The sequence below is a fragment of the Alexandromys fortis genome, unplaced genomic scaffold (genome assembly GCF_014885135.2).
Source record: "Alexandromys fortis isolate MF-2015 unplaced genomic scaffold, M_Fortis_MF-2015_v1.1 scaffold_2_1_26212458, whole genome shotgun sequence".
In the NCBI taxonomy this organism is placed as follows: Eukaryota; Metazoa; Chordata; class Mammalia; order Rodentia; family Cricetidae; genus Alexandromys; species Alexandromys fortis.
This window is the reverse complement of record NW_026067930.1, coordinates 22,269,367-22,291,507: the sequence shown is the minus strand read 5'-3', so window position 1 is coordinate 22,291,507 and position 22,141 is coordinate 22,269,367. Positions and strand designations below refer to the sequence as shown.

Sequence of the window (22,141 nt, the reverse complement as noted above, 5' to 3'; positions counted from 1 at the left end):
GGAGAGGAGAGGAGAGGAGAGGAGAGGAGAGGAGAGGAGAGGAGAGGAGAGGAGAGGAGAGGAGGGTAGACCAAGTAAGTCCTACAGTTAAACAAAGTTTCACCATGTCCATCTCTGGTAGTTTAGAGACTTAATTTTAATGAGTCCTGAGAAAAGACAAAGAAGAATACAACAATTTTAATATACTTATAACTTAAAATCCCAGTATGAATACCAGCAATGGTTGGGGGGGGGGACTAGACAAGCTGGCTATCAGGATTATGCAGAAAATTGTGAAAATAAAGCACTGAAGCATCCACTAAAGAACCACCAGAGATCACAATTTACCAGCAATGTCATCTGAAGAATCTTCGTCATGAGGTAGCAACGGTCGTTTATTCCTTTTGCCTTTCTCAGGTAAGTCTTTTGATGGATCTTTTACCCGCATCTGTTATCCACTGAAAAGTTTAAAGAAACATAACAATAATTTTTAATATTAAATTTTCATGTATTTAATGCATATTCAAACTCGGCTGGTCTATAAATCAACAGAGGAAAAAAAAAACAAGCTAAACGAATCGGGTTAAATAAGTCTTTATACAGAGGCCTGAGAGTACAGCTCAGTAGTGGAGCATGCAGCAAACACTGGGCCCTAGTCCCAGGACTGCAAGACCCACAAAAAGGCCAATACATAAACTACACATTCCAACTACTCTGTTATAGACTGCGGAGATGAGCCTGAACAAGAGTAGGTGAAAGAGTGAACCTTGCATTTACATGCGGTAGCAAGAAGAAAGGCAAGATAAATAGATCTCTTTAAAACTGAAGTCTACACTACCCTCGCTGTACCAAGGATAGACCCGATCTGCCGCACCTTGGGCTTGCCACCCTTCAGCACTAACTAATGTTTGTTGTTAAGACCCTCAGTGGACAGTAATTTTTTTCCCCCTGAACTAAGACATGCCCCCCACATTCCTGTATACATGACGTGTCAGAGGGAATTTCTCATCAAGGAAATACGCAGAGCTTCTTACAATGGGCTCTTTCCTCACCCGTCATCAGTGCTGACAGGGGCAGCTGGAAGAGTGGGCCAGGGAGGGAAACTGTGAACCTAGTAGTCAGAGCCCCAGTGGCTGCACTACCTAGTGGACTATTGACAGGAAGATTAATTCCTACTAAAAGCTGCCATGTTTTCTCTCCAAGTTCTCATTATGAAAAATTTTTTAATCTACAAAAGTTAAAAGTTATCATGAGTTCTCATACAGTGTCTAGATTATACATGTATTACCATTTTGCTTTGTTTTATCTAAATATCAATATAGAAACATACAATTTTTGTTGTTGCTGTTTTGTTTTTCAAGACAAGATTTCTCTGTGTAGCTTTGGCTGTCCTAGAATTGAACTCTGTAGACCTGGCTGGCGCTAAACTCAGAGGTCCTCCTGCCTCAGCCTCCAGTGTACTAGGATTAAGGGTGTGCACCATCTCACCTGGGTAGAAACATACAATTTAAAAAATGTTAAAGAATGAGTATGCCTATGGGTATGTGCATGTTGATGCAGAGGTCTGCAAAGGGCAGAAGGCATCGGATCCCCTGCATGGAGTTACAGGCAATTGTGAGCTGCCCAGTGTGGGTGCTGGAAACCAAGCTCTGGTCTTTCTCACGAGAAATACATTTTCTTAAACACTGTACCATAACTCCAACACAATATATATGTGATTATTTTTGATAAGTATCTGAAAATAAGTTGTAGAAATAATGAAAATTTGTCCTTAAATACTTAAGCATAGTGTTTTAAAATAAAGAAGTCTCCTACATGACACCAATATCATATGTAGGAAAAGTTTTCCTAATGTCTTTTATCCTAACATATTCTGATTTCCCTTTCTGATTCAAGTACATTCAACAGGGGATTTGTGGATGAAGACTCAATCATTATTCCTTTTTCATCTGTTACAGTTCTTTATTCCTTTTTAATACTGCTTTCCCATACGACTTTTTAAAAAAGTATGTGTGTGGAGGGTGGTATATGCAGGTGTCTTACTAACACATCTCAGCAAAGGCTTCCGACAGCAGAGCAGGGTAAGGGGAAAGATTCTAACACAGAGCTGGTTCGTAAAGCCTTGCCTGAAACTCATATTGGCAGACTAAAGAAAATCACATGGTGCAAACAAAAATGTATAGCTCAATAAAAACAATTTTTAAAAAAGATTCTTCAATAAATGCCCTAAGTGGGTATTTTTCTACATTTAAAGAAAAAGATCACATGGTCACACTGAACTTCAGGCAAGCAACACGCCCATCACCCATTTTAGCAGACGTCAATTCGAGATGAACACGAAGTGGTCATTTTCTCACGCAGCACACTGGCCTACCCTTATCCAGCACACCGCTCTGTACAACTGCTGGAAACTTACCCATTTCAAGCCCTCTTCAATCTCCCGAATGGCCCACTCTCCCACCTCCCCACAATGAGACGGCAAATCTGCTCTTTCTACCTTTCAATTTACAAACCTGCACCCATGAATTTACCATGATCAAAACTGTGTCTGGAACTGAGGTGCCAGCAGAAGGACTCAAAGAAGTCAGCACACGGTTGTAGGTTGTACTCATGGACATTTCAGAGAGCATTTGAATGAACATACACGTAATTAGAATGGACTGGGGAGCTTTACCATAACTTCCACAAGCTCTCTCCCTCTCCTCCTCACGAGGAATAAGCAGCTATAAATCTGAGCTCAGGGGAACGAACCCATTAGATAACAGAAGCCTGGGATCTGTATGGCAATTGGTAATTTTGGCATAAAATATAACGTTAGGCATAGAAAATTTGCTACTACATTAGGACACTCCCAGACTCCAGGTTTCCAGGTGCCAAACAAGGTTGCCATGGTTGCAGGGAGACCAGACCTAGGACAGAGCCTCAGGCCTGACTGTTAACTCTTTATCATAAATATGTGCTGGCTATTTTGTTATTTCGTGTCGTTTTCTAAACATCAAATGCTACAGCTTTTTCAAAAATCTATTTATTTATGTATTTTGTGTGTGAGGATGTCCGCGTGTACATGTGTTCATGTGTTTCGCTTTGCATCCCTGAAGATCTCTCTTTCACCACGTGGGTCCTGGAGACTCAACCACCAGGCTTGGCAGTCAAAGCCTTTACTGGCCGAACCATCAGCTTCAGGTTTTAACTTAAACAGTACTTGGCACCTGCATTTTGTCTAACACAGGATGTACAGCTAGCATATTTAAGATTTTGCTTTTCAACTAGCTACAAGCAACCCGTGTCCAAATACTGTTCTTTTAAGTTTTGGGCTGCTATTCTCCAGCATGAGAAGAGGAAACGCAAACATCTTCCTTTTAGATACCCGGGCTCAGAACACTCAAGAGCCTTTGCCCAACTACTCTTATCATCACTATCATCATCCTCATTTGACACGTAAAGTGGCTTGCAGAAGTCCGGGAGCCAGAAGTGGACTCAGGTAGGATCGACCCTAACCTAATATTCCGTGTAGCAAGAAAGCCATAGTTAGGCTCTCTTCCTCAGGCCACTGTTGCACTCCAAGTTAGCAGAGTGGAATGCGAGGGACAAGAGATCCCGCGTCAGCGAGAAGACCGAACTTGGCCTTGCTCCCTCCCCGACCCCGGCTCTTCCCGCAGCCATCAGGACTCGGCCCGGTAGCCGCCCGGCGCCCCTGCGAATGTGGACGCGACGGCACGCGGGAAACCTCTTTTCCTAGGCTGGTCCACCTAGAAGGAAGTCTCGCCGCTCAAGCGAAAACACAGCGAAGGCACAAGGATTGCAGTGACCCCAAAGCCTGGGCCCCAACTCACCCCGCCCGCCGGGCCGCAGCTTCCACACACAGGAGCTTCTGCGCCTGCGCGACAGGCAACCCGGTGAAGGCGGGGCCTGGCGTCCTGGGTGGAGCCAGGGGCGGGACTTTGAGTCTAGGCTCTGTTCCCGGTCGTCCTTCCCGCAGCGAAGAGGTCTGAGCGAACCGGAGTAGGTGTAGGTGTAATGAGGGGGTGACTCCCTGCAGCCGGCTGGTACAATGCCAGCCACAGGCCTAAGTTCAGGTGCTGGCTTGGGTGAGCTGCTCTGGTCCTTCAGGCCTGTCTCGCTGAGCACCGTTTGGAACGGCTTCCAGTGTCTCATCACCGTTCTGGGAACTCTATAAAGAATTAAATCTGACATTCACTGTATATGAATTTTTTTTTTCATGTGGTTCTCTCTCCTGAACTAGACAGTGCATCACACCCTTAATTCTTCAGAGTCCAATCATCTGTAACAGCGATGTACACTTTGCTTTTGAGTAAAAATAGTTGGTTTGAAATTATTTTGTTGCAAGAACTGGTTGATGGGTCCTAGAAGTCTCATTCTTTCACAAAGGACAAGTTGTGGTCAATGGACAAGGTTGATGTCTTAGAAGTTAAAAGATTGTAACTAAGAGCCAAAAGCTGACTGCTGGTTAACTTAAAAATTCTAATCCATTTCTATGGGAAGACTTGCCAAAGGGGCTAGCTATTCATTGACATTGTGTTTATAGAAACCGTGAATTGGACAAATACAATGGAATACAAATATGCAGGTCAAGGTGCTAGATGTGGGGAGGCATAATTGCCTTTTAAGAGATTCTCTTCCAGGATGAAAAAAAAAGTTGCATGGGGAAAAACAGTTTGCATTGTAATATAATTTCAAAGTCAAAATTGTCTGTATAAATACAAAGTTTCATATGTTGATGTTGAATTTGAAATGGAAGATGAACAGATAAGAGCAAATCTAAAGGATTTTCAACTAAATTGCATCAGAATAGGACCTTTTAAAAATATCCTATTTTAAGACTCACTTTACAATTAGACGGAGAAGGGCTGGATTTAAACATGAAAATTTAGATTCTCTTCTTAATAAAAAGAAATTTAAGAATTCTGCAATTAATCACTGAATATTAAAATTTCTCTTACAATTAATGAAGTCCCATGGCTATTGTCTGTTCCGCTAAGAAATTGCTTTTTCCACATCTGGCCTTTAGACAAAAGCCACCATTCCCTCCGTGGCTTGAAGAAAGTGCTTGTTTGCTAAAAGAGGGAGTCATTCTCATCTCTGGCAAGAGGAACAAGTGGCTCTTCAATTAACAGATGGCAAAGGTACCTATTAACTTGTCAAGGTCAATGCTACCCTCTTGGCTCCCTCAGTCCCTGCTCACAAGCCCCACCCCAGCTCACGAGCATCCTATTCCTGTTTAAGGCTGGAAATCTTTCCCCTGTCGCTTTTCCTTGCTTTCCTAGGAGACAGCCTTGCAGTTTGGAAAATACCTTTTCCCTTTTCACCCTGGAGTGGCTAGTTTGGTTTCTTTACTCCCCCCCACCCCCCCACCCCCGTTTCATTCAGCAACCTTGCTATCTAGCAGATATGCTCTTAGTCTAATCTGGAGAGACTGCAATCCCCATTCAAAATTGGATAAAAACCAAGGGCACTTCCTGCCTTTGTTCAGAATGCCCTCGTTTTCAAGAGTAAGGTTGGAAAGGTGGTCTCCTTTTTGGGGACCCTGAACTTATTTCTAATAAAACACTGATGTGGGATTGATTTCTTATTAATAAAGAACTGCCTAGGCCCCTTGATAGGCCAACCCTTAGGTAGGCAGAGTAAACAGAACAGAATGCTGGGAGAAAGAACCTGAGTCAAGGAGTCGCCATGGTTCTCCCACTCCAGACAGACGCAGGTTAAGATCTTCTCTGGTATGCCACCTCGTGGGCTACACAGATTATTAGAAATGGGTTAGATTAATATATAAGAGCTAGCCAGTAAGAGGCTACAGACAACGGGCCAGGCAGTGTTTAAAAGAATACAGATTCCATATAATTATTTCAGGCATAAGCTAGCCATGCAGGCGGCCGGGTGCTGGGGACGCAGCCCCGCCGCTCTTATCACAACAAAATACCACGTCACAAGCAGAGAGAAATGAACACGTGGATGCTCACTTGTTTGTGTACAGCTTGATTTTTTCCACTTTTAAATGATGAAGTATTTATTTTATGTATGTGTATGTATGTTTGAGAGTGAGTGCCAAGTGTCTAGGTGTGTCTGTAAAGTCAGAAAAGGCCATTGAGTCCCAACATAGATGCTAGGAACTGAACTCTAATCCTTGTTTCCAGTTCACTCATCTCTTTAAGCCCTTCCATTTCTCTACTCTTCAAACAGTTCAGAGCCTCCTGTCTAGGGATTGGTGCCACTCACGGTGGTCTGGATCTTCCTATATCAATTACTGTAATTAAGGTAGTTCCCCAAGACATTCCAACTAACCAACACAATGTAAGCAATCCAACACTGAGACTTCCCAGATGATTCTAAGTTGCATTAAGTTGACAATTAAAGCTAACCATCACACATGTTTTCTCTCATGTGGTGAATCTACAAAAAATGTATATTACAGAGGACTGGCAAGATGGCCTAGCAGGTAAGGGTGCCTGTCACTACACATGACAAACCTGGATTCAATCCCCAGAACCCATATAAATGTTTCAAGGTAGAACTGACTCCACAAAGTTGTCCTTTGACCTCCAACATACATGCTGTGGCACATATGTACTCTTCTCCACACACACACACACACACACACACACACACACACACACACACGCAACCCCCCTCAAACCCAAAATTTAAGAGCTTAAACTCTAAGTGATTAGGAAACACCTCATAGCAGATGATGTCACTGGTGTAGAATCTGATGTGGTTTATGAATTATTGAATTACTGGATCTAGGGCGATGACTCAGTTGGCAGAGTGCTTGCTACACAGCATGAGGACTTGCGTTCAGAATCTCAGAACCATCTAGAAAGCACAATGTGCCTATAACTCCAGTGCTCGGGTGGGATTTCAGAGACAGCCTGATCTGAAGCTCAGTGGCCAGTCAGCCTAGCCTAACCGTTTATCTTCTTTTTTAAAAAAATATTTTTTATTTATTTAATTTATATGTATGAGTGTTTTCTTGCATGTATGTCTGTGCACCATGTACTTTCTAGGTACATTCAGAGGAGTTATAGATTGTTATAAACCACCATATGGATGTTAGGAATTAAACCGAGGCTCTCTGCTAACAAATGTTCTTAACCGCTGAACTATTCTCTAGCACACACACACACACACACACACACACACACACACACACACACACACACCAATTGGTCATCTTCAGGTTCAATGAGATAAATTGTCTCAAAAAAGAAAGGGGTAGTGACTGAGGAAAGACACCTAGCATCAACCTCTGCCCTCTATACACACACCCACCCTAACTAGTGCATACACCACATACATATACAGACAACTACACACACACCTAACACACAATAAAAAAGTACTAAATTATTGAAAATGGGCTGATTTTAGACAGGCGATGAAGGAGCATGCTTTAATCCCAGTTCTTGGGAGACAGAGGCAGGCGGATCTCTGTGAGTTTGAAGCCAGCCTGGTCTACAGAGTGAGGTCCAGGACAACCATGGTCACAAAGACACCCTTTTTCAAAAAACAAAACAAATACAAAGACAAAAAAGAAAAAAAGAAAGTGTACTGACCTCAAAATGTGTATTTAATGAAATTATTTCTTGGGCATACAATTTAATAACAGTTTGAGTTAATATGTTAATTTCTAACTGAATAAATTCCAGTTCAATGCAGCTTTCATGATGTTTGGGGAACTAAACCAAGGAGAAAGTTAAGGTAAAGCGAGAAGCTTTATAAGGGGGAAAAAATGACCTAGCCCACCCAACCCAAATATGCCCCGAGTTCTAATCCCTGGAACCTGTAATGCGTTACTTTCCCTGGTATCTTAGTCAGTGCTATTGCTGTGGAGAGACACCATGACCATGGCAATTCTATTAAAGGAAAACATTTAATCAGGGCTGGCTTTCAATTCAAGTTTAGTCCATTATCACCATGGCAGGGAGCACGGTGGTGTGCAGGCAGACATGGTTCTGGAGAAGGCGATGAGGGTTCTCCATCAGATCTGCAGGCAGCAGGAAGAGAGAGAGACACACCTGGCCTGGCGTGAGCTTATGAAACCTCAAAGCCCACCCCCACGACAATTTTCTTGCAACACGGCAACATTGCCTAAGGCCACTCCCTAAGCATTTAAATACATGTTCCTATGGGGGCCATTCTTATTCAAACTGCCACACCTGGTAAAAGAGACTTTGCAGATATTATCCCGTGTTAACTCTCTGGAAGTGGGAACACTGGCGTGGATTATTTCAGTGGTCTTTAGAGGAAGAAGAGAGGAGGGCAAATGAAAGGACTTAGAGCAGATGCTAGAGTCAGCCAGAGAAGTGTGAAGGTGCTTAGATACCTGCTCTGAAGATGAGTAAAGACCGGGAGCCAAGGGATAAGTCAGCACGAGAAGACACGAAAACAGGTAAAAGTAAATTAAAATAAAAACCTTCCCTGGTGTTTTTTAAAAAAAAAAAAACAAAAAACACATTTTTGGACACATTGATTTGTATGGTAACTTCAAAATTGTAAATAATCAATTTCTGCTGATTTAAGTCAGTAAACATATGGCGAGTTGCCAATGTAGCAGTAAGAAGCTAACACTATAAAACTGCCAAAGACCATCTTAGGATAAAGTCAAATATTCCCGGTGTGGCAGTACCCGGTTCTGTCGGTGCTGACTGAGGGGCGCTCAAGAGCCTGGACAGCGCCCGTGGTGAGAAGCCAGGAAGAAGGAGGAGGAAGTGGTTAGCAGCACCGGGGTCCCACATTGCCCACGGTGATGTTGGCCAGGCGGGTGCTTGGGACCTCACGCAGGGCGGCGCTAGGATCGGTGGAGGCTGCGCTTGGCGGTGAGCTTGATCCCTGAGAAACAAAAACCACCTGATGGATGTCGAGTGCCAGGGAGGGGATGACATTGAGCGTGCGCTCGTCTTTAGGCTTCCAGTTAATATAAGTGAAGCCCACTTGCTACTCTTGGCACGTAGGTATCTGGTGCCCACTGCAGTTTTTGCTCCATTTGATCCTCCGGATTCCATGTCTGGAGATGCGCTGTTGAACGCAGCGGCAGAGCAAACGTGGCACCAAGGTTATTTATAATGGAAATTAATTATGCAAGCTTGAGTGATGAAGGTCACTTCGCCACTGAAAGGAGCCAGCAAGAAGGCTCCGGAAAGGCTTAATTATACACCCACCCTTTTAACTTACCATTGTGACCCGACCCAGCAGCGGCTAGAGCTTTTAATGAACGAGACACACACACACACACACACACACACACACACACACACACACACACACACACACTGAGAGCGGGGGTGGGGGTTAGAACTAGGAAGGTACTCCCTCTCCCATTAATTCTGTAAATTTGGAAGAAGGCGGAAGTGAATGTTGCCTTTGACCCAGTTGGATCTAAAGCTCAATCCAGGGCTTCAGTCCTTCCCAACACTCCTCCCCACCCTTTTATTTTATTTTATTTTTTTTCTTATTTTAAACAGTCTCTTCTTTAATGTAATGTTTTCTTCCAAAGAAGCAGGTTTATGGGCCCAGAAAGCTAGCCTCCCTTGCTCTTTTGTTGCTGAAGATGGACTTTTCTGTGCAAATTGTTATCATTCACGTTTCTGTAGCAAAAGTAGGTGATCAAATCTGCCAGGCCTCCTCCAGGGAATTAGCTCCCCAAGGAGTTCACCATTTGTGGGGGGATGGGCGAAGATGGAGACTGATACAAGTACACAGAGTGAATCTTGACTTGAACACCCTGCTAGAGGAAGGGGCCTTTGTGTATTTGTTTTTGTTTGTTTCTGAGACAGAGTTTTTCTCTGTAGCTTTGGAGTTTTTCCTGGAACTCTCTTTGTAGACCAGACTGGCCTCAAACTCACAGAGACCCACCTGCTTCTGCCTCCTGAGTGCTGGGATTAAAGGTAGGTGCCATCACTGCCTCGCACTTTCCGTATTTTAAAAAGTACACAAATAGTGCATAGTTATATTCTCACTAAAATAAAGCAAAGGAAAGAAGAGCAGAGTCACAGATCTCCTTTAAATACTCGAATCCCACTCCTCAGATATGGATGATAATGGCTCTTTTAAGTTTTTCTATGGTTACCCATAGATAAAAGTTTGTATTATATGTGTGTATTGTGTATATACCTCCATATTTTGATTCACATAAGTATTTCGCTTTTAAAAGCTGCATATTTTCCATAGTGGGAATGTACTACAGTTTACTAACCAGTCACTTGTAAAAAATTTAAGTCCCAAGTTTTATTATAAAATTATTTGATAATCATTGTGTAATCTACCTGGTGCACACAAACAGGTATTTTAGTAGAATGGATTAGAAGCAGAATTGTTAAAGGGAAATGTCAAGAAATATTAAATAGATATGAAAGGAGAGTAAATGTTCCCTGTAAAAATGAAGGGAGAGGTATTTCTTTCAGAAGGAGCAGAGTGGTATAATTATGAAAACAGGAATAATTATTAATCGCACTGTGTATACATTAATATTATTTAAATCCAACAGCATATATTCATTAGTTTTCTCAGTGCTGTAACATAATACCAGACAAAAGCAAATTCAGAAAGGGTTTATTTTGGCTCATGGCTTGAGAAGGGATATATATATAACATATATATAATATACATTACATATATAATATATATTACATATATGTTATATATATTCTCCAAAACTTAAGACTCAGTCATCTTTTTCTTCAGTGTCAGAACTATTGAATACGTCTTTGGTTGAACACCAGACTAAGTGGTCAATTTACAAGTGGAGGATATGGTACACAAAACACCTACTGCTTGATGCAAATACATAGTGTGTAGTGCAGGCTCATGCCGTAAGAGACTTGGGGAAGGTGAGATGAAAGGAAAGTACACTGCTGCGTCAGCCTTTGATGACCGAATGGAAGAGCAATAAAGCCCGTCTTTATTTCCTACTACCTCACAAGAGAGCATAGCTGAATTATAGGAAGTTAAGTCAGTCTGATGATTACAAGGAAAAAATTATCTTTGATCCAGTTTCAAGAGTTCCTTGCTGGGGGTACATTTTTTCATGTTGGCTAGAACCAAGCTTAACATAATTTATGAATTACATAGTTTTCTAGTTTCTTACCATAACACATAGAAAATGTATGGATTTAGCCTGCTGTCTCTAATTTGAATAGGTTGATTCCAAACTTTTACAAATATAATTCTGGGGGCTGGAAAGATGGCTCAGAGGTTAAGAGCACTGACTGCTCTTCCAGAGGTCCGGAGTTCAATTCCCAGCAACCACATGGTGGCTCACAGGCATCTGTAATGAGATCTGGTGCTGTCTTTTGGCAAGCGTATATATACTAAATAAATAAATTTTAAAAGATGTTCAAAAATATAATTCTGAGGGCTGGAGAGATGGCTCAGCGGTTTAATAGCCCTGAGTTCAGTTCCCACCGCCAATGTTAGGAGGCTCACAAGTGCTTCCAACTCCAGCTTCTGGGAATAGATACATGTGACCTCTGCACACATATGCTAGACACATACACAGGGGGAAAGCACCTTAAAAGTTAAATAAAATTGTTTTAAATATCATCTTGGGGCTGACAAGACGGCTTAGTGGGTAAAGCTGCTTGCTACGCAAGACTGGTGACCTAACTTTGATCCTGGAACCCAAGAAAAGATGGAAGAACAGACTTCTCGTCAAAGCTGTAATGTCATCCCCACACGTGATCCTGTAGGACAGATTTCTAAAAGTAGAGCCATGAGGGGAAAAAGAATATGCAAACTTAAAATGTTATTATGCTAATTTCCTTCAAAAGCTCTATTTAAAACTTTAGGCTCAGCACTTGGGAGGTTGAGGCAGGCAGATATCTGTGAGTTCGAGGCCAGCCTGGTCTACATAGTGATGTCCAGGATATGCAGTGCTATGTCGAGAGTTCTTGTCTTAAACAAAACGAAACAAAACTCTGTGTGTGTGTGTGTGTGTGTGTGTGTATGTGTGTGTGCGTGTGTGTGTGTGTGTGTGTGTGTGCATGTAAGGGTAATTTGTCCACGTGTATGTCTCACCTACGTGCTTGGTGCCTGAAGAGGGGGAAAGGTGGTCCTGGATCCCTCAGAATTAAAGTTACAGACTGTTTTGAACCTCCATCGAATCTTGGAATCAAACTCAGGTCCTCTGGAAGAGCAGTAAAAGCTCTTTTTTTTAGAGCACTAAAAACTCTTTTGTTTTGTTTTAGAGTTTTGGTTTTTCAAGACAGGGTTAACCATCTAGCCCTCCTTTAAGAGTTCTTAATGGCAATGTGTGAGAAAATCCATTTCCTCAGACCTTCGCCAGTATTTGGTATAATCAAAGCTTCACTGGTTTGATGCAAAGTTTTAACACTTATAACCCCCCCCCCACCTTTCTGGTTTTTGTTTGTTTGTTTGTTTGTTTTTTTTGGTTTTTTGAGACAGGGTTTCTCTGTAGCTTTGGTGCCCGTCCCGGAACTAGCTCTTGTAGACCAGGCTGGCCTTGAACTCCCAGAGTTCCGCCTGCCTCTGCCTCCCAAGTGCTGGGATTAAAGGTGTGCGTCCCCACCGCCCGGCACTGGTTTTTGTTTTTTGAGACAGGGTTTCTCTATGTAGCCCTGGCTATCCTGGAACTTGTTCTGTAGACCAGGCTGACCTTGAACTCACAAAGGTCCACCTGCTTCTACCTTCCAAGTGCTGGGATTAAAGTTGTGTACCACCACGTCTGACAGGGACAAATCTTTATTAAAGGCTTATGTGGGAGGGGCCAATCCGTTGTAGGTGTGCCACCTGAGCAGGTAAATGGGGTGATAGGCAAGCAGGTTGAGCAAGCCATGGAGAACAGGACAATATGCAGCAATCCTCCATGGCTTCTGTTCAGTAACTGCCTCCAGATTCCTGCCCTCAGTTCATGCCCCTGGCTTCCCTCAGTGATGAAGTTAGGAGTTATAAGGTGAAACAAACCCTTTCTTCCCCAAGTTACTTTTGGCCAAGGTGTTTTTATCACAAGAGCAGAAACCGTATGATATGCAAGTTCCTATTCTTATTGGCAAAAGGAAATAAAGTTAAATTTTTCCTCATCTTGTCACTTGAGTTACGAATGAGATTAGCAGATTATACCCATAGCAATTATTAAATGTCTGCTATGTTTCGAAGCTCTTGCTAGGTAAAGGGTTTTGAGGGCATACGAAGAGGCCGAAGGCTAGCTATCAAGCACACAGAGCAAGTTGGCAGGCAGCGTCGTGTTGCTCAGTCAGAACGTGTGCACACTGGCAAACATTGTTCTGTGCTCTGCTCACAACCCCTTTCTCTTCTCAGGTATGTTAGGGCTGAGCCAGGGGCCTCATTTTGAAGCAAGCACTTTCTACTACTGATCTGCCTCCCCTCACAAATAGCTTCTGACACCAAATGTATAGTTTTTCTACACCAAGCTAATTCTCTATTTGAGTCTTAAAATTTAATTCTGAACCGACTACCTAGAGTTACTGAAGACACCAGAAGGGCTTCCCAACAAAACTGTGCCAACTTTAGACACCATTCCCAAGTTTATACTTCCCACATTTCTGACCAACAAAATATAAATCAGAACTTCCCATGACCCCTTCTCCATTGTCAATAATTCACTAATGGAACTCAGTTAAGCACTTTTTTTTTTTTTGAGACAGGGTTTCTCTGTGGTTTTGGAGCCTGTCCTGGAACTAGCTCTTGTAGACCAGGCTGGTCTCGAACTCACAGAGATCCTCCTGCCTCTGCCTCCTGAGTGCTGGGATTAAAGGCGTGCGCCACCATCCCCCGGCTGTTAAGCACTTCTATCAGTTTATTTTCAATGATTTATTAAAGAATACAGATGGAGAACCTGCTGAAGAAGCCATGGTATGAGATCTAGAAGAATCTAGAAGAGTGTTTCCCTCTTCATGGAACTGAGGTGTGGCATGTTCCCAGTGCATGGATGTGTTAACCCAGTACATCTCCAAACCCCATAGATGAAAGATTTTGATGGAAGCGTCATAACGGAAGCACTGTTGACTGCTAAGTCAGTCTTCTAGCCTTGCTCCACTGCACAGAAGACCAGGCATAAAAGATCCAAGTTGTTCTCACGGCTTAGTCTTTTGGGTGATCAGTGCTACCCCGAAGCTGTCTAGGGCACCAGAGCCAACCTCATTCAAACAAAAGTATCTTTTCCTCCCACTCCCAGAAGTTCTATGTACTTCCAGGTCAGGAACCAAGAACAGAGTATGTATCCAGAGTTTGTTAAAGCAAAAAGGTGAACTCAGTTATGTCATCTAACTATAACCTACTTATAGCTGTTAATACCAATGTCACTTAAGTCTGAATTTTTTTTATAGGTTTGAAGTCAATATGGGGAAGCAGCCAACATTTTTGCTCTGCTCTTTCTAAGGGTGTCACATATAGGGAACTAAAAAACCTGCTGAGCTCCAAAAACATTATGTTAATTGATGTTAGAGATACATGGGAAGTTCTTGAGCATGGAAAAATACCTGGATCAATCAATATACCATGTAAGTGCTGTGTGTTTTAAACAGGTCCATTCATATGCTTAATAACTGGTTGTATCCACAACTTAATTAAACGTGTTACCACTTTCTTCCAGTGGATGAGGTGGGGGAAGCTCTACAGATGAACTCGAGGGATTTCAAAGAGAAGTACCATGAAGTGAAGCCATCCAAATCCGACCGTCTAGTGTTTTCTTGTTTTGCTGGAGTGAGAAGTAAGAAGGCTATGGACACAGCAATATCGCTTGGCTTTAACAGGTGGGTGAGTGAAGGAAAAACTAGACTGAGCACTGGATTGCAATATTAATCAGACATTTGGGGTGCTGGGGCTATTGCCCAGCGGCAGTATAATTGCCTAGGATGTGAAAAACCCCAGATGTAACCCCTGGTATAACAAAAATAAACATCTGTTAGTCTACTTAAGAATCTCCTGGGGAGGGGGCAGAGCTGGAGAGATTTCTCAGTGGTTAAGAGCACTGTCTGCAATTCCAGAGGATCCAGGTTTGACTCCTAGCACGCACATGTCACCTCACAGCTGTCTGTAATTTCAGTTCCAGGAGATCTGATGCCCTGGTCTGTCCTCTTTGGGCACTAGCCATGCATGTGGTGTACAGACACATAGGCAGACAAAACACCTACACACATATGTAACAAAAATTTAAAGTCAATCAGAGCTACATGATATTTGTGTCAGAAAAAAAAAGAGTATCTTGGAGCTGGTAATAGAATTCAGTGGTAAACCATTTTCCTCACTTGCCCAAGTCCCTGGATTTAATCCCTACTACTGCAGGGGTAAAACAAAACAAAACAAAACACCCCATACTGCTAATAAAGGCAGTATAGAGACCAAGGGCATGTGTCTTTCCCACCTACTAAAAACCAACGATTCTGAAAAGCAGTATAGAACTAGATAGTAAGGTGAGTAGCTATTGCAAAGTTCCTCCGTATCTTCTGCTATGAAATATAACCCTATTTTGTATGTTTTCAGTGTTCAGCACTATGCTGGGGGATGGAAAGAATGGGTAACCTATGAGATTTCTGAGAAGAAACAAGAAAATTGAGTTCTGGAATAAGAGAACTCTGTCCTGTGTTCATACATCCAAGGACAGTGGAGGAAGCAAAAGAAATCTCCAGTCTTGGCACCAAAGGATATGCTCGGCAACTGTTTTCCTCCTCTGTGAACCGAAGAGACTGCTCTCCTGGACACTTTCAGAGTCTACCGAGAACTGCAATAATATGAATTGCCATTGACATATACAGATTCTACAGTTAATTTTTAAGTGTTTGGTATTCCAAAGGATCAGGTAGCTTGTGTGACCTAATCATGTGCAGTCATGCTATAAGCAGGCGTGTTAACAAGCAGTCCCGATCTTAAACAATAACTAAGCATTGGTTTTAGGCCCATACTTGTAGTTCCAATACTCAGTAGACTGAGATAGGCAGATTGCTGTAAATTTGAGGCCAGGCTATAAATTTGATACTCTGTTACAAAAGAAAAGAAAAGAAAAAAAAAGAAGAGGGGAGGGGAGGGGAGAGGAGAGGAGAGGAGAGGAGAGGAGAGGAGAGGAGAGGAGAGGAGAGGAGAGGAGAGGAAAGGAAAGGAGAGGAAAGGAAAGGAAAGGAAAGGAAAGGAAGGGAAGGGAAGGGAAGGGAAAGGAAAAAAAAGGATCTGGGGTCTAGAGACGCAAACTCTGGACAGGAAAACACATTCACAGCGTCTGAAGACTCAGGACAACATGTGGCCAGAATAGAAACAATGTAACTAATTTTAAAACTTCAGGTCAATGTGAGGATAAAAGTTGCATGGGTTGTGACTGTGGAAGGCAAACAAACCTGGAAGAGGTCAGGAAATTTTGTAGGCTAGTAGAGATTGTCTATGGTATGACTGAATTGTCAGGAGTATGCGTGTCAAACCCCATCAAAGCAAACACAAAGATATGGTATTACAAGAAATATACCTCAATTTGAAAAATAAAAACAAATATTTATACCATCTTGACTCCTTCTAGCGTGCATGTATGTTTTTAGAATGTTAAATTATATGCTTGTTATTGTGCTGGCTTAATAGTAACAAAGTAAACTTGTGTTTTCTCGTTTTTTTAAGATTTATTTGTTATGCAGATGAAAGGTTTTCCCTCTTAAGGGACTACTTTCTACTTCTACTGATACATCACACTCCATCCTACATAGAGGAAGCCCAGAAAAACAGCTATGGCCTGGATCAGCATAAATAGTGGCCTGCCACCAATCATTGTTTAGGTTGTCTAGATCAATACAGTAGAAAATTCTAAAGTTCCCTTCACCAAATATATCACTAGGGAGGGGAAACTTCCATTCCGTCAGTGTGGTGCTTTGAATGTAATTGGCCCCCTAAGCTCACAGGGAGTGGCACTACTGGGAGGTGTGACCTTGTTGAAGTAGGTGTGGTCTTGTTGGAGGAAGTGTGTCACTGTGGGGGGTGATGGGCTTTGATTTCTTTTGCTCAAGCTTTCCTCAGTGTGACACTAAGTCCACTTCCTTTTGCCTTCTGATCAAGGTATATCCAGCACCATGTCTACCTGCATGCTGCCATGCTCCCCACCACAATGATAACGGACTGAGGAAGCGAGCCACCATAATTAAATGTTTTCTTTGTAGGAGTTGTCATAGTCAGTGGCGCACGCCTTTAATCCCAGCACTTAGGAGGCAGAGGCAGGTGGATCTCTGTGAGTTCAAGGCCAGCCTGGCCTACAAGAGCTAGTTCCAGGACAGGCTTCAAAGATACAGGGAAACCCTGACTCAAAAAACCAAAAGAATTTTCATGGCCAAAGTGTAACAGCAATAGAAACCCTGAGACTGTTAACCAGAAAGGTATACTTAGGGAATTAGCTACTGAGAGTCTTGGCTCACATAGGCAAAATATGTGGACCTGCCAAAAGACGAATCCCCAGGAAATCACTCACCTCTCCCTGGCAAAGGCAAAAAAAAAAAAAAAAAAAATACCCAAGAGGATTGGCAGATTTTACCTACCTACCAGGCACAAGGACCCATCTCCTACAGTGTGGGTACACACTTTTTTTTTTTTTTTTTTTTTTGCTTTTTCGAGACAGGGTTTCTCTGTGGCTTTGGAGCCTGTCCTGGAACTAGCACTGTAGACCAGGCTGGTCTCGAACTCGCAGGCAGAAGTTACCCAAGGAGTTTTCCTGGGACTTGGAGATACAATTTAAACTCCACTGTCCCTGGCATTCCCTGTCTGCCAGACAAGTGTAAAGAATAAATGGGACTTAAGTTATTATCCTTAGCCCTTAGGGATTGGCCCCTGAGATGCCTTGTAAAGCAGGCATGTCCACTGAAGTAACCTGTTTTTCAGACTAACTGCTGGTAACATGTATCACCCATCTAGCCAAGTTCCTGTAGGGGCTGAGTCCTGCTCCAGCTCCTACCTAGGGTTCCAAAGATAAAACGTTTCTCAGGAGCGGAGGGGGTAAAAGATTTCTGCAACTTCACACACAATCTGAAGGCCATGCTCCTTATTGTTCTGTGTTTGCCCTAATAATCCCATCCTACTTCTAATCCCTCCTAGCTTTCTTCTTTTCCTACACTCTTATCCTTTTACATTTCTAATCTCTGCCAGCTACTGCCTCTTTAGTCTTGCCTCTCAAAATCAAAATCTCTTTCCCCAGAGGCTTTGAAGTAAAAAGAGTTAAAGTTAGCTTTTCAGTGTGGTAAGGGCAGGGCCATTATCATGGCAACACAAGGGTCCAAAGTTCCAGAAGTGAGACTGTGACCAGAGGGCGGGAGTACAGTGAGATAGGCTTTGAGATTTGGGTCTTTGGCTAGCAAAGAATGGGCTTGCTTTAACGCCAATGCCAGGTTAACTTGCTTTCCTGTCTACTGGCAGAGGGAATCTAGGACACTCTTGTTCTCTATCTGATAAGCCGTAATTCTTGTCTGTGTGAATGTCTCAAATGAAGTCTCTTTGCACTTATCAACTGTCTGCCAAGGAAGATAATTGCAGGAGGGCAGACTTCTAAGTTTATTTTAAAAACCAAACCCAAACCAAACCAAAAAAAACCTGGTTGAGAGAATAAGAGTAGTTAACTGATTTTCTTGCCAGAATCAAGCACTGCTGGGAAGAGTCATCCAATATACCAATGCATAGGAGGAATTGTGCCCAGTAATTGATGAATACCCTGCTGGGGTTTTCAGGATGAATCCCACCATAGAGAGGGGAGCACTATGGCTTCAAGGGGAACTTAGAGCAAGACAGCAGTTATTCATAAAGCAAATACTCCCACTTCCTGTGTGTCAGCCTCCTCCATCGGAATGTGATCCTGATGGGTTAGCTTTGTGATTTTGTCAGCTCAGTTCTCACTGCATAATCCTAGGACGGCATCAAGTCCCAACAAGTTCTTTCGGAACATAAACAAGCAGGCCTAGGTATGAGACATAGGGCAGTCCCAGTACTATTCTGGGAACCACGTTCTGGAAAAGACAATCAGAGATGCCTCAATTGGGAAGCTTCTTAGTCTGCAATCTTCATCTGTTCCATGGAACTATTATGGTGTCAGAGGCCTCGAAATGTAAAGATACAATATGATTTGATGCTTTAATTTTTAAAAGTTTTACCTCAATCATGGGAGATCACTTTTTAAGTAGATCACAAGGGAACAGAGGTAACCATAGAAAACGTGGCATCAACAGACCAAATTCTATTATTAACCAAATGCTTCAGCTTCCCTTCATTCTTATCTTCATCAGCTACTTTATGACTTCCATGGGGCCTCTTTGACTCTGTGAGAATGTATTCTTTTGCTATTTACCATGGATGTGTCATAACACTTAATGGAAAAAGGTTTGGCATCTAATCTATTGAAGTTTTAGATCTAAAAATTGATTTATATGTTTTATGTGTATAGTTTTATGACTTCTTTCTACATTTGGTGGTTCACCAAATGTGTGCAGTGCCCACAGATGCCAGAAAAGGGAGTCAAATCTCCTGGAACTGTTATTTCTGATGGTTGTGAGCTGCCATGAGGATGCTGGCAACTGAACCCGGGCTCTCTGCAAGAGCAGCAAATGTTCTTAGACCTCTGAGCCACCTCTCTAACAATAAGTACTGCATTATTTTTAAAACTACTTTTAAATTATAATGTTTATGTGCACAGTATTTTGCCTCCACGCATGTGATGTATCACTTGCATAACTGGCCCCTGTAGAGGCTGGAAGAGGGTATCAGATCCCCTGGAACTGGAAGTACAGACTGGCCACTAAGAATTCAATCTAGCAGATTTGAACTTCTGATCTCCTACCTCCATACCCTAAGCTGCTAGTACTAAAGGTGTGGGCCAGCTCAAACTGTACAGCTAAATGACGGAAGTTCACTGTAGGAGTCAAGAGGAAATGTGCTGGACAGCAAGACCTTTCACCTTCCATGGTAGGGCAGTATTTACAACTGAAAATAAAAACAAACAAATAAATAAATGGGGACGGGTAAGCAGAAGAGATTAAGTATGGTAACGTATCTGGAGTACAGTCACCAGGTTTTATGGACTAGAATCTGTATGTAAGCTGTCGCTTACTTCAACTATAACTGAAAGAGTTCTTATCTGTGGAGTTAACCTACTCTGAGAACTAGCTCAAACTTAGCACACCTGACATATAGTGAGTGCTCAAATTAACGATACTATTAAGAGAATGATAATTGGAAATTCTGAAGTAAATAGCAGAGAAATGATGAAAGTTAAAAGGAAGAGCAGGAAATGGGATGAGACAGAGTCTAACGTTTTATTATTATCTGGCAGCAGCACTGTCCAATGCAAGCCATTCTGCGATTTTAAATGTTCCTACATTTAAAAAATTAAAAAGAAACAAGAAACATTAATTTTGATAATGTTTTATTTAATTCTATATCTCCAAAATATTACCATTTAAAACACATAATGGTTATAAACAAATTGAGATTTTAACATTCTTTTGCCTTTGCAGTAAGTACCTGAAAGCCAACACGTTTACACATTACAGCACATCTGCATTCAGACAAGCCACATGGTGACCACTCCACCCTAAGGGGCTGCTGGCTATGATACTGGACAGTGTGCCTAAGACAGTAACTGATTCTGAAAAACAGTACTTGTCCTAAGTGGGTGACAATACAGAACACCACTATCTGTTACTAACGGAAGTGACTGCCACCTTATATAGTAGTCTAGCAAAAATGAAATGATCTCAATGTGATCAGACTTCACGTTCAATTACCAATTTACAGAAATACAAAGGGGAAAACCCACACTAATTGGCATGCTAAAGATGCCCACAGCAAAATTTAGGCTATGGGAAACTACAAGTGAAAACAGGGATTTTTTTTTAATAACATGGAGAAAGAATTCATGAATCTAAAACTAATAGGATTTATAAATGAATATATAGAATGTTCTGCAACTTCAAGGAAACTGAAACTTTTAATGTAACATTTGATAATCATTTTTATTAACTTTTAGATAAAGTACAAAAAAACTATAGAAAACTATAAAAGCACTTTTACTTTTATAGTGTTTTAAGGATCCATTACCTCTCAGAGTACATACTGAAATATTTACAGATGAAATAATATATCTGGAATTTTCTTCAAAATAGTATGCAAACGAGACTGGTGTGGAATTTGAAGTGAGATGAAAGTGGCTATGAACCAGTGACTGTTGAAGCTAGATCATATACACACACGGAGGTTTATTGTACTGCTTTGGCTGCTCTTGTAAATTTTCAATTTTCTACAATAAGAGATTGCAAAGAAAACTATGAAGCAGAAAGATCTGACTGAAAAAATTAATTGGAAAAAAAAAGTTTGAAGACAAAACATAGTTAATGACTGATGAGCAATCACCAAGCATTGAGCTAAGCTCCGATGAACTCCTTAAGACTTGGCAAGAGCGTGTTTTCTTGTTTCTTATCCTTACACAATCTTAGGAGGGTCCATATTGGTAGTAATGTATTGTCAACTTTCTAGCTCATTTGATACTTTCCATAAGGAATCAAGACTTTCCTTACAATCTAATTATAAACCATATGGAATCATCCAAACAAAGTTGGGGGGGGGGCTTTAATTTAGCATGCAGAAAGATTCTCAGAAAGCCTAAGTCAAACTTAACAAGATGAACTTAAGACACTAGTAAATACAGCTGAAGAACTTAACTTTATTCTTCCAGTTTATCTAGGAAGTCAGTGCTTAGTAATTTATTTCATGTTTTATTTTTTAAACGTACAAGACTACACACTCATACCCCATTATTCCAAATTTTATTTGTCATTTCCTTCAAGTCTGAAGAAAAAGAGTAATTTATGAAGTTCCAGAAATACCAGTCTCACAGATGTAACATTTATTTTCAAGTCTATAGTCATGAAAATTAAGAATAGCCAGTATCACACTGGCGTAAAACCTGACTAGATTCTTGACTCAGATTATTTGCTGCACATCTGTCGGCTCACACTAAAACACAAAACTAGACTGGGGTGTATGCATCTCATAAAAAATTCTCAGGACAGATTAAAGATTAACATTAAAATTTCAGTTTCATTGATTAACCAAATTAAACTTTTAAAATGCTTATTAATTGTGAATTAATTGCAAATAATTTTCTTTAAGGTTTCCAAGCACTTCAAAACAGCTAATAAGGCAATATAACCTTTAAGTAGACTAT

At 41.6% G+C, this 22,141-nt stretch overlaps 2 protein-coding genes across 2 annotated transcripts in view; one reads left to right on the top strand and one right to left on the bottom strand.

Annotated features, from left to right (window-relative positions):
• LOC126503506 (ubiquitin carboxyl-terminal hydrolase 45-like) overlaps positions 1–3,865 on the bottom strand; it is a 27,126-nt gene extending 23,261 nt beyond the window's left edge. Inside the window, exons 1-2 of the mRNA XM_050145225.1 lie at positions 3,813–3,865; positions 328–437 (exon numbers count right to left, since the gene is read on the bottom strand). Of these exons, the coding sequence (XP_050001182.1) occupies positions 328–427 (100 nt within the window). The 5' untranslated portion in view covers positions 428–437; positions 3,813–3,865. The remainder of the gene's footprint in view (positions 1–327; positions 438–3,812) is intronic.
• Positions 3,866–8,649: 4,784 nt separating this feature from the next.
• Positions 8,650–15,618, top strand: LOC126503571 (thiosulfate sulfurtransferase/rhodanese-like domain-containing protein 3). The gene is made up of 4 exons (XM_050145349.1): positions 8,650–8,813; positions 14,298–14,471; positions 14,564–14,723; positions 15,454–15,618. The coding sequence occupies exons 1-4, from the start codon at positions 8,744–8,746 to the stop codon at positions 15,524–15,526; spliced, it is 477 nt and encodes a 158-aa protein (XP_050001306.1). The 5' UTR covers positions 8,650–8,743; the 3' UTR covers positions 15,527–15,618.
• Positions 15,619–22,141: the final 6,523 nt, after the last annotated feature.